The sequence below is a fragment of the Lynx canadensis genome, chromosome D1 (genome assembly GCF_007474595.2).
Source record: "Lynx canadensis isolate LIC74 chromosome D1, mLynCan4.pri.v2, whole genome shotgun sequence".
NCBI classification, from domain to species: domain Eukaryota; kingdom Metazoa; phylum Chordata; class Mammalia; order Carnivora; family Felidae; genus Lynx; species Lynx canadensis.
Window position 1 is genome coordinate 23,867,577 of NC_044312.2, and position 13,917 is coordinate 23,881,493.

The window sequence follows — 13,917 nt, forward strand, 5'->3', positions numbered from 1 at the left end:
GGGAACCATCTCCATGACTTTCAGCAAATTCTCAGAGTATACGGTTCTAGTTTTCCTCACTGACCCGTGCAGTTTGAAATGAGGTTTTGCCAACTCTGGGCAAAAAGTCTTCTTCTCTGACGTGAGATGCTCGAGTCGTCACCTGCCATGACTACACCGATAACATGGACAGAGCGATCCTACCTTCTCACCAACCCCACTGCACACACCCTCCCCACCCCACCCCGGCTCCCAGGAAGACAGACAGTGTGATAGCATGGACAGACTGGGCCTGTGGCAAGTCTCCTTGCTAGTGAGAAAGCTGAATCAGGTGTAGAAGGCTGCTTGGGTTTAAGCAAACCTCATCTAAAATCCCACCAGCAACCAAACTTGATAGCTACCAAATAAGCAGCATAAACAGCCAGTCTACCAGCCACTTGAGCCACACAGAGACCAGGAGTGAGCTGCTCCAGGGATGGCCTCACCCTTCCCTCACCCCGTGCCCCACATACACAGACTCCAGGGTCTGACACACATCCTCCTTGGCAATCCTCAAAAGGTTGAAAAAGGCAAGCTGCTACCCCCCCCGCAGGGGAGGCCCCGCTTCCAGTGCCTGCCATCAGGACCTGGCTACCGAGCCTGGTAAGTTGCACTCTGAAACAAACAGCCACTGCCCAGGGAGGTGCGTTTTAATGGTGTCTGTTTCTGTCCGGGGATGGAAACAGAGTAGCACCTCTTCAGCCTGCCGGGAGATCAGGAACAATAAGGACGAATTTTCGCAACTGTTTGTTTTGCCTTTTTCAGCAGGAGAGGGGAGCTGTGGGCAGAAATATTGGCTCCGGGGTCATTCAAGGGGCAGGCACCTGGAGAGAGGGGGCAGTGGGCCCAGGCTGGGGGCTGCGGGCAGGGGGGAAACGGAGCTCCTGGCTGCCAGCCGCCCCAGGAGGGGAATGATGCATTCATCACCCACAGGAGGGACACCAGCGTAGGGAAACACGTGCCACGGGGAAATGGACAGCTAGCTGAGGTCCTCTGCTCCTTCTCGTCCCTGGGCATTTTTAATTGTACCCACCTACCTTTTTTTTTTTCAGACATTCCCCTTAGCACTCTGCCCTCACATCCATCAGAAACAGGCAGGAAGGACCCGAGCTTCCCAGGAGAGCTGCTGCCATCCAGAAGGCTTGCTCTTTCCCTCCGTGCCTTTTCCATGCCCCAGCCCCGCCCGTGGTGGGCAAAGGAGGGCCAGGCACCCTGACTAGAGAGCCTGGCTCTTCCTGCTACTAAGGGCCTCCCTGGGCCTCAGCTCAGCTCACTCCTGGGCTTTGTAAGCGCTGCTGCTGCCACCATCAGGCGGATGTAGGAACTGCAGCTCTTTTTATGTCCCCAAACCTTCCCGGGATTTTAGGTCCCCAAACCTCCCGCCAGCTCCTGCCTGATGCGGACCCAAGGGAAGAACAGGCCCAGACCGTGGCCCCTCACACAGGTGCAGAAGGGACCGTGGCCCCTCACACAGCCTTTTCTCTGTAAGAAAAAGGCTTCAGAGGCCAGCTCCCTGCTGAAATGGGACTCCCTGTGAATGTGGGGTAGCATCCTTCAGCCAGGTGTGGAAGAGTCCTAGAGCATGGAGGGTAAAGCCACTGGGAGGTTAACTGGCAACCTCTCTGTCACAAGGGGCAGGCAGGGAGGGCGGCAGTCGCTTCTCCTGTGGTACCTGGGATGGGTCTCCAGGAAAAAGCTCTACGTTTCTGTCCCCTGGTTGCCTGCATGATGAGCCAACCTGGCCCCAGTGTCACTCTGAAGCTGTCATAGCTCCCAGCATCGCCAAGGGTGACAGGTGGACTGTCACACTGCACCAGAGCCGAGTCACCTGTGACACTTGCAGGTGACTGACAGAAATGGGAACTGACATGCATTAAAGAACAGAAGGACAGGGCTGGGTTTTTCGCTGAAACTGAGGAGTGGGTGGCTTGCCAGAGGATGTTTCTCTTGGCAGCGTCCCTGGTGACCCAGTGGGCATTCAAGGCCTTACTCGGAGAGGAACAACTTCCCACTCCGAATAGTGGGGATCCTTCCTCTGCCCTCCTGTGGGGGCCTGTCAGCCCCTGCACGTGTGATGTCAGAAACACGGCTTTCTCTTCCTTTTACTGTTTCTCACCATTCAGTCCAATATTTCAACATGTATTCAGAGTCTCCTATGTGCCGAATAGCATGCCTAGCATCCACATGGGTGGATGGATAAAAGAAATGGATATTTTAATCACCCAATTCAGAGAATAAAAGTTCCTCACTGCCATTGGCTTTTGTGTGTGTGTGTGTGTGTGTGTGTGTGTGTCTGTGTTAAAACAGCTCCAAAAGGGGGCGCCTGGGTGGCTCAGTCAGTTAAGCGTCCGACTTCGGCTCAGGTCATGATCTCACGGTCCGTGAGTTCGAGCCCCATGTCGGGCTCTGTGCTGACCGCTCAGAGCCTGGAGCCTGTTTCGGATTCTGTGTCTCCCTCTCTCTCTGACCCTCCCCCGTTCATGCTCTGTCTCTCTCTGTCTCAAAAATAAATAAACATTAAAAAAAAATAAAAAAAAAAAAAACAGCTCCAAAAGGAACTACCCAAGCAACATCTCCTTGACTGCTATTCAACCCAAGAGGCTGGCCTCTTATTCCCCTGGGGAAACCTTGTGCCCTCAAGGTAAAAGCTGAATTCCAGAAGATGAAGGAACCCACTCAGAAAGAGTCGGGAATCAAAAGACAGAGCTGCAGGGCTAGGTCGTGGTTCGAAGGTCAGCTCCCTGATTGTCACCGGAAATCCTTGGAATCCTTCTCTATGCCTCAACATGGAGGATCCCCACAAGTTAGGAGGACCTGTTCCGTCTTGTGCCACAGCCTAGAACCTTCTATGCAATTTTCAGCGTGGGTGACGTGGAGCAGCTTAAGCCTCCCCGCGTCTTGAGAAGGGCCAGGGCAGGCGAAAAAGGGAACCAGAGGAGAGTGACTCTGGTCAAGGGACACGACCTTTCGGAGGGCAAAACAGCTGCCTCTCGTGCTATAAGCAGTGCTTGTGAATAGCACTCACAGCTTGGCAAGCTCGGTATCAACGCTCCTCATCATCCTCATGCAAACATTCTTATTACCACCACCACCACCACCATCCAAAAGGATGTGCCTGGCACGGGCAAGAAAATGTGCCGGACAGAGCCATCTGTAACACGTCGTCTATCTTCTAGGAATTCATTAGCCCAAATTGATAGGCTGTGGCTAATAGATAAGATTCAGGGAATCTTTGGGTGGGTGGGTGGGTGGGGGATCTGGATGACATCTATTCTAACTCTTTGATCCACTGCTTGGGAAGGGACTCTTCAAGTCTTGGTGGCCCAAATTCTACTCTTAGAATGCTTTCAGCAATGGGAGACTATTCAATAGGCTGGCCTTAGACACTAGAGTTAAATAGCAACCGTCTGAGAAACGTCACTGCCTATTTTCTTGCAAAACAATGCAGGTTTTGCTTCGCCATCGAGCTTGTTCTTAGTCCCCGCTCACTCCTGATGAGAGCAGGCTCAAACATGGAACACATGAGAGGATCTGATGACGTTCTTTACTCTTGAAAGAAAGGTTACTTGGTGGTAGAGACCTGTAAACATCCCTAACGTCTTCTGGGTAGAATCACTTAGCCTGTAACCTTGTTTTCCCCAAAGACAGCACAGCTTCTCCTCAGAAGAGCAAAGAAATCATCAGCAAAAGGTCTCTAGGCATTTCCCCCTACCTGGTTTACTATTATCTCCCTACCTGGTTTACTATTCGTCCTCAATGCGGGGCTGGCATGGGGAAATCCCATTCCTCGGTGCATACACCATCTAACAATCCAGTGTGTCCCCAGCCATCCCAGCTTCCATGTCTCTTTCTTTCTTTCCACATTCTGTATCTAACGCACTGTTCCTAAGTGTGTGTTTACCCAACCTTCTTCTCTGCCTTCCTCCGGAATGGAGACCAACAGTTAAGGTCGGTTCGTCCATACTTACCCTCTTGCTCACTTTTTTCCACCCCTTTGGAGGCTGGCTATGGAGGAAGAGGAACTGGAAAGAGTGAGTATTTTTCCACTCAAGTCCCATATAAGAAACAGGGGATACCAAGAAAAATAAATCACATGTGGATTCTTCCCCCTTTTTTGTCCATAGGACCCAAGAAGTAGAGAGGAGTACAGACCCAGAGATACTAACAACGTTTCTAAAGACAGATTTAATCCTGATGGTCCATCATCAAACATTTAGCATGGTATTTTTGACAAGCTGACCCTCTCCTTCCCAAGCTTCTTACTACCCTCAGTGCACTCACATTCCAGCCACCCACACTACCCATTGCTTCCGAATATATGACATTCTATCCTGCTTTCTTTCTTTTGCATACACTCTAAGCCACAGCCTGAAATACTCTTCTCTCTCCCCCCAAACCCCCCCGCCGGGAGGGCTCCCAGACATCCTCTGAAATCAATACAGCCTTTCCTGATGCCCTCGGCCATTTCGGCTGCTCTCAGAATACTCCTGGCAACTCTGAGCCCATCACGTTGTGACCGTGGGTCAAAGTGTCTGCTCCCTGACCCGACTGACCCCACTGGGGCAGAAATACTGTCTGAGGGGTCTTGGAATCAAAAGTCCCTGGCACAGTGCCCACCGCACAGTAGGCCCACGATGCGCGCTGGCCGAGTGGTCAAGGGCTGAGCTTCGGTGTCATAGCGTGCTATCTGATCACAAAGGACGGACTGAGAGAATGTGGCTCTCTGAGACACCAGGTGACATGGAGCCCCTGGGGATAAAGTGTGGAAGGACGAATGCGAGGCTTGGTGGTCACTGTTCCAAGTCGGTGTCAGATTTCAAACTCCTGTCTTCTAGGCATCGGTTAGAAAGACACTGAACTTGCAATAACTGTCCAGGGAACACAGGCCAAGTAAGAAGACCATCTTGATAATTCAGCCTGATAATCACGCATCTTTTTCATACTGACAACCCAGCCATGGCAGTTTTGGTTTCGGGTTTTCGAAAAAAACAGCCTCAGGTAAAATCTCTCTCACTCTGCCCAGGAGGAAACCAACCCCAGGTGGAAGATTACAGGGGGGATCTCACCTCCCCTTTCAGGAAAAGGAAGAGGAAAAGGGCGGATCTGTCCCAAGTTCTGGACATCGCTACACTTTAGCAATGAGTGGTGTCCGTCTAGGGTGGGGTCACAGATGGGAGGAATCTGGAGAGGGCATGAGAAGACTTCTAGACTGTGGGGCGGGATGGGGGAGGGGAACCTCCCCGGGGCATGCCCGAGGAACCCCATCTGGCTACTCCCTTGCCTTTATTTCCAGGAAGGAGATGGGGGAGTGTGAACTCTCCCCTCCAAGCCCCAGCAAGGGCTGCAACAGTGATTCCGCAGGGAGCACGATTCATCCATGCTGGCCGCTATTTCCATGGGTTTGCCTTGTTACGAGCATACCCAAGAAAAGCTGACATTTGTTTAATCCTCGTAGTGGTGTTGACTGTGTACTCACCGAAACATTGTATGCTTGCGGAAGACATTTGTTTCCAAGCAGCTTATGCTAAATTGCAGTGATATAAAGGAAACACTTATCCAATATTGACATTTACTGACTTCTAGAAATGTACAGCCAGAGTACTCATTTTTAAAGTCAGAAGAGAAAAGAGGAAAAGCACAATGTTTGATCCCTAGCTCCTTCAGTGGCTCAGGAGCAAGAAGTTAATTCACGCTCACGTTAAATATGGTGGTGGAGATCCTTACTCTATGGCAACAGCGTGGGTTCTGAGAGCGTGTGGAATGTTGAAGCCCTTCTATGCTGAATTCCCAAGCTCTGGCAGAAAGCAGGACACGACATTCTTTGCGTGAATGTGGGAGAAGTATTCCAATGATCTATAAGGTATCTATATTCTTTTTTTTTTTTTTAAGTTTATTTATTTTTGAGAGGGAGAGAGAGAGAAAGTAGGGGAGGGGCAGAGAGGGAGACACAGAATCTGAAGCAGACTCCAGGCTCTGAGCTGTGAGCACAGAACCCAATGCAAGGCTCAAACTCACAAACCAGGAGATCATGACCTGAGCTGATATCAGAGGCGTAACTGACTGAGCCACCCAGACGCCCCTAGGTATCTGTACTACTGGACGTGCACACCTAACTGTAGTTTCTGGTTTTCCCTAGGGAAAAGAAAGTGATATGCAGTGACATCAGGGACAGCAGTGTGCCTCAATGTAGGGGGCTGTCTGGATCACTCCCCTCGCTGGGAATGAAAACCCTCTCTATTTGGAAAACAGGGTGAAGCTCGTACATTCCAGCACGGGATACTGCCTCACTCCCTGTGGACAGCAGTGACGCGGACGTGAAACCCCAGGGGAACAGACAACGCCCGGAGCTGGAGCCCCTACCAGCCCCGGCACCATGAACACTGGGGGGTCCACTGACCTACAGAAAGGCTGGAGCCCCAATCGCTGTGCTGCAAGAACCACCATGAGATCAGGATTATTGGAGTGGTTAAGAGTCCAGCCTGCTCATGATCTTTAGAAGCTTCCCCACTGCTGAATTAGAGCGTCCCTGCTCCCAGGCACAGGTGGGGTACAGGGCCTCACTCTTTCTAGGTTGACCCCTATTAAAAATGCCTGCCCTGGTGTTTCACCTACAAGTTCAGGGTTTTAGAAGGATAAGGCCTGTGGCCTGCGATGATGCCCGCACCCATGTGCCTCCCTCCCCACCCCTGGTTTACAGGAGACCCTAAAGTGAAATGCTGTTGCGCCCCACCCCAGCCCACTCCTCTAGGCAGGCAATTTTCTTCTCCTTGTTCATGTTTCCAAAACAGTTTATCTTTTTATCTCCTTGGAAGAAAAGTACTCTGCAAATCAAAGGTATCATTAGTATTGTTATTATTTTGCTATTGAAATCTCTTGAATTCACTCGGGATTATTCATGTGCTTTTCTGGGTCTGCAATATAATGCCGCCTAAGTCACCCCCACTGGGCTGAACAAAAAAGAAAAATTGCATCTTCAGGCCTAATCCCCTGCTCCACCCCGTCTCCTGCTGGCCCTGGCTCCCACCCACACAGGCACACCAGGGAGAGCGGCTCCTTGGTCCCATGCCTAGCTGGCTGCTGCCATGTTCCAAGGAAGATCCTTCTTTGTAACCCAAGAGGGAGGCCCCACTCCATACCCTGTAAGTGCAGGGTGAAGGCTCTGAGCCCACCCGCACCCCTCTTCCCCTGGGGAGTTTCTCTTCCTTCCTCAATAGGTCCGGCTGGCAACAGAAAGCTCCCTGCTGGGCTTTCACAGAGACCACCCCCATGCCCAAGAGAGGCGTCCCAGCTGCCCTCACCCAGAAGCTCTGTTAAAGAAGTGGTCCCGCACCCTTGGCAGTTGGGCATTGACCTTCTAGGACAAAAGAAGCTATTCTTCCTCCTCTAGACAAGACGTCACATCACTTGGGGTGCCAGTGGGGGGAGGAGCATCGTGCTCGCTACTTGCCTCATCTTTTGTTATATGACGGTTCTGGGCGAGGGGAAATGTCTGCTAAGTTGTTCACTCCCAGTTTCTTGTTCCAGTGCCTTCTCAGCCTGTACCCCCTATGATCCCTCCATTCTTTCGGCTGCCTCTGATGTGCTCAGGCTATCTTCTGGTGCCCCTCCCCGTTCCCAAGGGCGTCTCTTGCAAGTTAAGGCCTCCTTCTTCTCCATGCTTCCCGCCATCCCCTGTGGCTTCCCTCGTCTTAGCCGGCTGTCTCCACTCACAAGCTATGCGCCCCGCGTCTGGTTCAGGCTCTCCTATTCCCTTCGAGAGTCATGTCACCACGAACCTCCCTGCTCCTCTGGTAGACATCTGACAGCTCTTTTGGTGATTCCTGCCAGCAAGTCAGGAGGGCAAGTCACTTAGAGTCTTCCCAATGGGGAGGTGACTCCCCAGATTAATCCTCAACTCAGGGACGTCATGGACAGGTAAAGGCGAGTTTTCATTTCCACCCCAACACGTTCAGAGCAGCACAGCACACATGTCAACCCAACAAGAGGTCTGGGCTCTCCAGAGTTAGAACCCTCAGACCCACAAAGTGGCCGGACCAGACTCCGTGGGAGTGCTAGGCGAAAAGGTCAGCGAGCAGGGAGGAGAACAAGTTTCCAAACAGCGTCTGGGTTCAAGCCACCACCTTTGTGTCCCTGCCCATTCCCCAGACTGGGGAGATGGGCTGGAAGGCAGGGATCTTGAGTCCTGCTAGAACACTAGTCCTCCGTAGCTACTTAAGAGGTGGATGTGCGGGCTGGATGGGGTGGCTCTTGAAGATGAAGGAGGGCACAGAGGGAAATCGTTGTGGGCCAACTTAAATGATAAAGGGAAAAAAATACAGCAAGTTCTAACTTTATGGATGACAAGAGAATCGATTCTTTTTCACCCAGGGGCAGAACATGCCTCGTCTCTGCAGGAGGCAAATTGTGCTGTGACATTATCCCTCTCTGTACAAAGCACGCGGCCCTGACAGCTGATGGAAGAGGCAACCCCAGCAAGAGAGAAACCCACACGCAGCACAGACTGGCAGCTCTCCATTTCTCCGTGGGGGGAGCCAGGCCCACGGACGTTGGCTGGGGCGGAAATGGAGGGATGCCATTTGGCCTTTTACTGCCACCTTAGGAAAGGGAAATGAATATTTAATCTCCATCTACACGAAAAGCCCAAACTTTAAAAGAAGAGGGGATACAGCGCGACACGGACATCAGTTATACTTGAATTTCACTCTCTAAAGGGTTACGGAGAAAAGTAAAGGTGAACCAGGAATGGACGACTTAGAAGAGAGGGACTCTAGGAGTCTTTCCTTATATGTTTTGGCATCAAAGTCTTCAGAGCACTGTTGGGCGCTCTCCCTCACTGTGCAAACGAAGGCGACGGGAACAGGAAGCACCAGAATTGTGTTTCCAGAAACTCTGACATGACACATAGGCTCCCGGGGTGAGAGGTGCTGGGAAGCAGATGGAGGTGTCACCAGAGCGCCAGAGAAAGACCTAAAAAGAACCCTGGACGTTTGTTTTCTCTGAGGGGGGGGGGGCATTCCCGAGTCTCTGCACTTTTGCTCCGAAAGTAGCCCAGGAGGAGGAGGGGTGGGTCAGATGGGTGGCTCAGCGGGGGGCACGCCAGGCAGGGTGCAACTTCCATCAGGGGGATGTCCGCGGGTGTCACCTACGGCCTGCGGGCTAGTCCCCTCACGACCTCTTGGAAGTGGACACGCTCTGGCTAATAACTTTGTAAATACATGGCACTCTGGAGGTGGGCACAGGATGTGAACTAATCGTGTATGTGCAGAGGGTCAAACAGAATCCCCTGGGGGGGGGGTTCACGATACTCGCAACAGCATCCACATTAAAATACATGTCCACCGATCAAGTCAGAAGGTATATCACAAAAGTCCACAAAAATTGTCCCACTTGGCCCTTAATTCCTGTCATTAGAGGCTGTCTATTCACAAAATGTACAGGGTCCGGGGAGGGGGTATTCTGACCGGCTACGTTCACTTTGTCTCATTGTCTTTCTTTCGGCCCGTTCTGGAGCCCCATGGGCTAGGTAGGACATCTATCATTTGGGAGGATGGCCAGTGCTGACCAAGCTCAGAACGCTCAGGAATAAGAAACCAGGCACTGCACGATGCTGTGGTTTCTTCCTAGTGCTCTCAGGGCTAAGGGTAGATGAAACACAGCATTTAACCTCCATAGGTAAATATTTAAAGATTCATATGAGACAGAGAAGAAATAGCTCGGTGCTGAGAAAAGGATAAGAAAAGCAGAAGATGCACACACTGCGATGCTTCGGACAGCCAAAGAGGCACTTAGATACCAAAGGCTTCTTATGCCAATCTAGAGGGGAATCAGAGCTCAAGCTTTCTAACAAAGCGTGGACTGATTAAGACGTGCACTAGTCCCGTGAACATGGGTGGAGGGGTCTGGTGGGCTCCTCCTTTTAGGGATTCTCCATGCAACTTCCTGAGTAAACTGGTAAGAGGCAAAGGAGAACAGGAGTGTGTGTGTGTGTGTGTGTGTGTGTGTGTGTGTGCGTGCGCGCCCATAAGCAAGCACAGGGGCATCCAAGAAAGAGGGTAATCTCACAAAATGGTAATAGAACCCAAACTGTTTCTGTACCAGTGTTCTGAGATAGTTCGTATTCATTCAGCCTGAAAACTCTCGGGAAGGCAATTTATCTTCCTGCTGCTGTAGGGAGCCCTGGTGAGATGCACACAACCACATGAATACATGAGTGTGTGCGCCTGTGTGTGTGTATACACATTATAATTACATAACAGGGGTGGGCGTATACACACTGTTACGCGGAAAGGCCCCTCAGGGGTAATGAGGATGGCCATAAGCAAAGTTTGACAGGGGGCGAATCTGCAGTGACCACAAGAAGCAGAGGAAGGAGGCGTGGGTCTTTGCTTACATGTGGCTTCTCCCTGACAGGGAGAGAGAAGGAGACATACTGTTTGCTCGCAAAGCCAGCCACCCATGGCGGAGCTCTGCTTTCTTGAAAACTTTTACCCTTCATTTAATCAACAGATGGACGTGCTCTGTTGTGGATTTCTCTGAGAGTCCTGTCCCTCTCAGAGCCGTGCTGGCTGGCACAAATGTTGCCTCAGATGGCAGAGGCAGCGTTGGCATTCCAAAAGAGTGGGAAGGAGCCGGTTTACTTATCCCCTTCACACTCAATTCCACAGGTGACTTTTGATGCCTTTGGCTAAGTAGGCACTGGCAATCCCTCCCCAGAGTGCCCTCCCCTCCCTTCAGGAACACCGCCTGGCCCCGAGGCTCCCAGAGGCAGGGAGCCAGCCCGGAGGTAGCAAAGTTCTTTGCAGAAAAGTCCACCAGCTTCTCTGCCCCTGCTAGGCTGCAGAAAGGAAACAATCAGCACCAGGGGCGAAATTTCACTTGAGACCCTGAATCCAGGGCTGTGTAGGATTCAGAATTCAGCCTTACTCAGAGGACCCGATGAGATTCAACGAAAACGCTTTACAAGCTTTTCCCAACCGCTGCAAATTACCCCCACGGTGCATTCGGTAATCTGCAGCCGCACACAGTGGCTTTGGAATACACTCAGGCAAGTCAGACCGTATTGGAAGCTGAAATATCCACCTTGCACAAAGCCCTCCTTCCCTACCCTCTCCTTCTCCAACCTGAGTCTGGCGGAGACGCGGTGCCCAGAAGTTCAGAGCGGCATCGCCACACAGCCACCGCCTAATTAACATACCGGGAGCATAAAGAACTCATTTGCATCGGAGAGTTTGGGCTGGATGTTGACAAGTGAGACGAGAGAGTCACCCCTCCCACCCCCTGCCTTCCAAAGGAAAATAAACAGTACCATTTTGTTGCATTTGCGAAGGCAAAGGAGCAAGGCCAGCGCATCTCGGACGCGTCCCTCAGTTCGAGTTTCCGAAGCCTGCCCCCCATTCCTGCCCTCAGCCTCCCGCGCCCTGACAACAACCCAGCCGACTTTCTTTGCAACTCCGGCCGCGCGGGGGGTCCTACCTTGACTGAACAGGATGAAGCACACGAAGAGCAGATCGAGCTGGAAAGGTTTCATTCCTTAGCGCAGCGAGGGGAAGCCGGCGGGGCAACTTGGGTTTGCAGTTAGTTTCTCTTCCCGGGCGGCTCGCCGTGCTCAGCCTCCGCCGCGGTCCTCCCGGGTTCGCGCCAACCATCTGTCTGTCCGCGCGTCCGTGCGTCCGTGCCTCCGCGCGCGCGGCCCCCGGCTCTCCCTGGGCCTCCGGGTCTCCGCAGCCTGCCGAGGCCAGTGGCCGGCTCCTAGCCGCCGCGGGAAGCCGGGATCGTCAGCGACGTCGCCGCTCGGAGCAGATCCATTCTGTGGCTCTCGGCAGCCCGGGCTCACGGCTTCCTCCGGCGGGCTCCTCCCACCGCGAGCTCGCGGGCGGGCGGGCGAGGGAGCCAGTGACGAGTGACAGAAGGGCTCCTTTCACTGAAGCTGGGGCGGGGGGAGAGGGAGGGGAAACAGGTCATAATTAAAGAGGAAACACTTGGAGAAAGGAGATCTATGCGAAGCGGAGGGCGGAGGGGGGGAGGCTCTGTTCTTTCTCGCCTTCTCTCCCCACCCCCCTACCCCCCCACCCCCGCATTTAGGGGGAAATTCAGCTTTTGTCACCGTTATTGACCAAAAGGCATCTTGAACAGGGAGCAGGCTGTGACTTTTTGTCCACACCACATAATGTTGTTCAACGGGAGTGAAGTTAAGCATGACTATATGCATGCACACGTATTAAAATATGCATGCCCTGCCTTTTGCACAGGGGACTGGGAACCGGCTGAAAGGGAAAAGGGAAGCCGCGAGGGTTGGAGGGAGCGGGGCGGGGGGGGGGGAATGCATCTTTCCCCAGGAAGGACTTGGCCAGTGTGTGCAGCGGGAGTCTCCGGAGTTGGGGAAGAGATAAGCACGTTTTGCATTTTTTGGAGACTTTCCTAGGAGGGGGAGGTAGGTAATAAAACCTGAACGTGCAAACCTTAGTTTGCTTTGCACTACTCCTGCAAAACAAAAGGAAGGAACGAGAGGGAAATCAAGCAGGTATGTGACACATGCCCATTTATTATTATTATCATCACCGTGGTTTGTGCATTTCCTAAAAAGGAGACGGGAGCCCGTCTTGGCATTTGCAGCCTCTCCTCTAATAAGCACTCCATCACTCCGAGAGTGTCTTTTCTCCAAGAGGTGCTGTGAATCCTGTTGCGAAGGAGAGGCCAAGGTCATAGGCAACTGCCTCCCAAGAACCTTCAGGTCTTTTTTACCTGCGGTGAAACCTACACTCAAATCAAATTCTATGTCTTGGGTGATAACAAAGTGAATTTACCTAGGCCTATTTTCTTGGTGGACATTTAGATATACCTGGGGTACACGGGCACCGAGGGAAATAAAACCTAGGGCACAGACCATGTCTTCAAGAGCTCACGGTATAGTGTGGAAGCAGAGGATGTACAGAAGATACAAACTATAAGGATGGTTACAACCAAGTCTAATATGCAGCATTGCATGGAAGAAGGTGGGGAGGGGGGAGTAAAGAGTAAGGAGAGAAAAATGAAAGCTGTTCTCTTGATGTGTGCCTTTCAGTATAAAACCAAGCATTACTTTCTTCAGTCTCTGGACCTTGGGGAGGCCTTCTGGGAAACTCTTAGCCTTCCTTCCATCAGTGTTACATACTTGGGGGATTTTGCTGACTTCAAGGCACATTCCAACTCCAAGTTTCCATATGGATGTTAACTTTAAAAATGTATCCCTTGGTATTGGTGAACAAGAGGAATAGGGCCCCAAGAGAAAGTGTGTGCTGGTAAGAGCTTACATCTGGTAGTTGACATCAAAGATCTACAAATTAGTAGGTGTCTGCTTTGTTGACTTTTCTATTCTTAACTTAATAGTTTATTTAACTGCATCCCTTAGAGGCTGTTAAACATATCAAAGGGAAATTTGTAAGCAAGCTTTGGGGGGAAAAAAAAAAGAAATGCTGAGCAACAGAAACTCAGAGGTCCCCAAAGAGGCACCCTAACAGCTAAATTAGCAAACAAGGTACGGAAACAAAGTGTCAGCACAGCCTTAGCGCCAACCTGATGACAGACCACGCAGTGAAACAGAACAGGCAAACCTAGCACATAATAAGATGAATGATAATTCTAAACAACCTATGCCAGACAACATATTAAGAGGGAGCACAGGGCATGAGCTTTCCATGAAATCTACTGGGTGCGGGGAGAAATATTAAGGTGTGGGCACCATTCCTAAGGCAAGCCTTGCAGTGAGTAAGACGGATAACGTTAGAATGTAGATTGTACCTCACAAAGCAACGTTGGGTGTTTTAACTAACATTTATCCCTTAAGCTGCTGCTTCATGTTGACTGTTAATTCCTAAGTGGCCTGGGGCCCAGATTTGCTTAATTCGGCCCCCAGGGAAATAT

General features: G+C 51.5%; 1 protein-coding gene across 2 annotated transcripts in view; it reads right to left on the minus strand.

The window, feature by feature from the left end:
* Window positions 1-11,897, minus strand: part of KIRREL3 (kirre like nephrin family adhesion molecule 3) — a 548,879-nt gene extending 536,982 nt beyond the window's left edge. For both annotated transcript variants that reach the window (XM_032595025.1, XM_032595024.1), the window contains exon 1: window positions 11,491-11,897. In XM_032595025.1, coding sequence (XP_032450916.1) covers window positions 11,491-11,545 — 55 coding nt within the window. In that variant the 5' untranslated portion in view covers window positions 11,546-11,897. The remainder of the gene's footprint in view (window positions 1-11,490) is intronic.
* Between the last annotated feature and the right edge of the window lie 2,020 nt (window positions 11,898-13,917).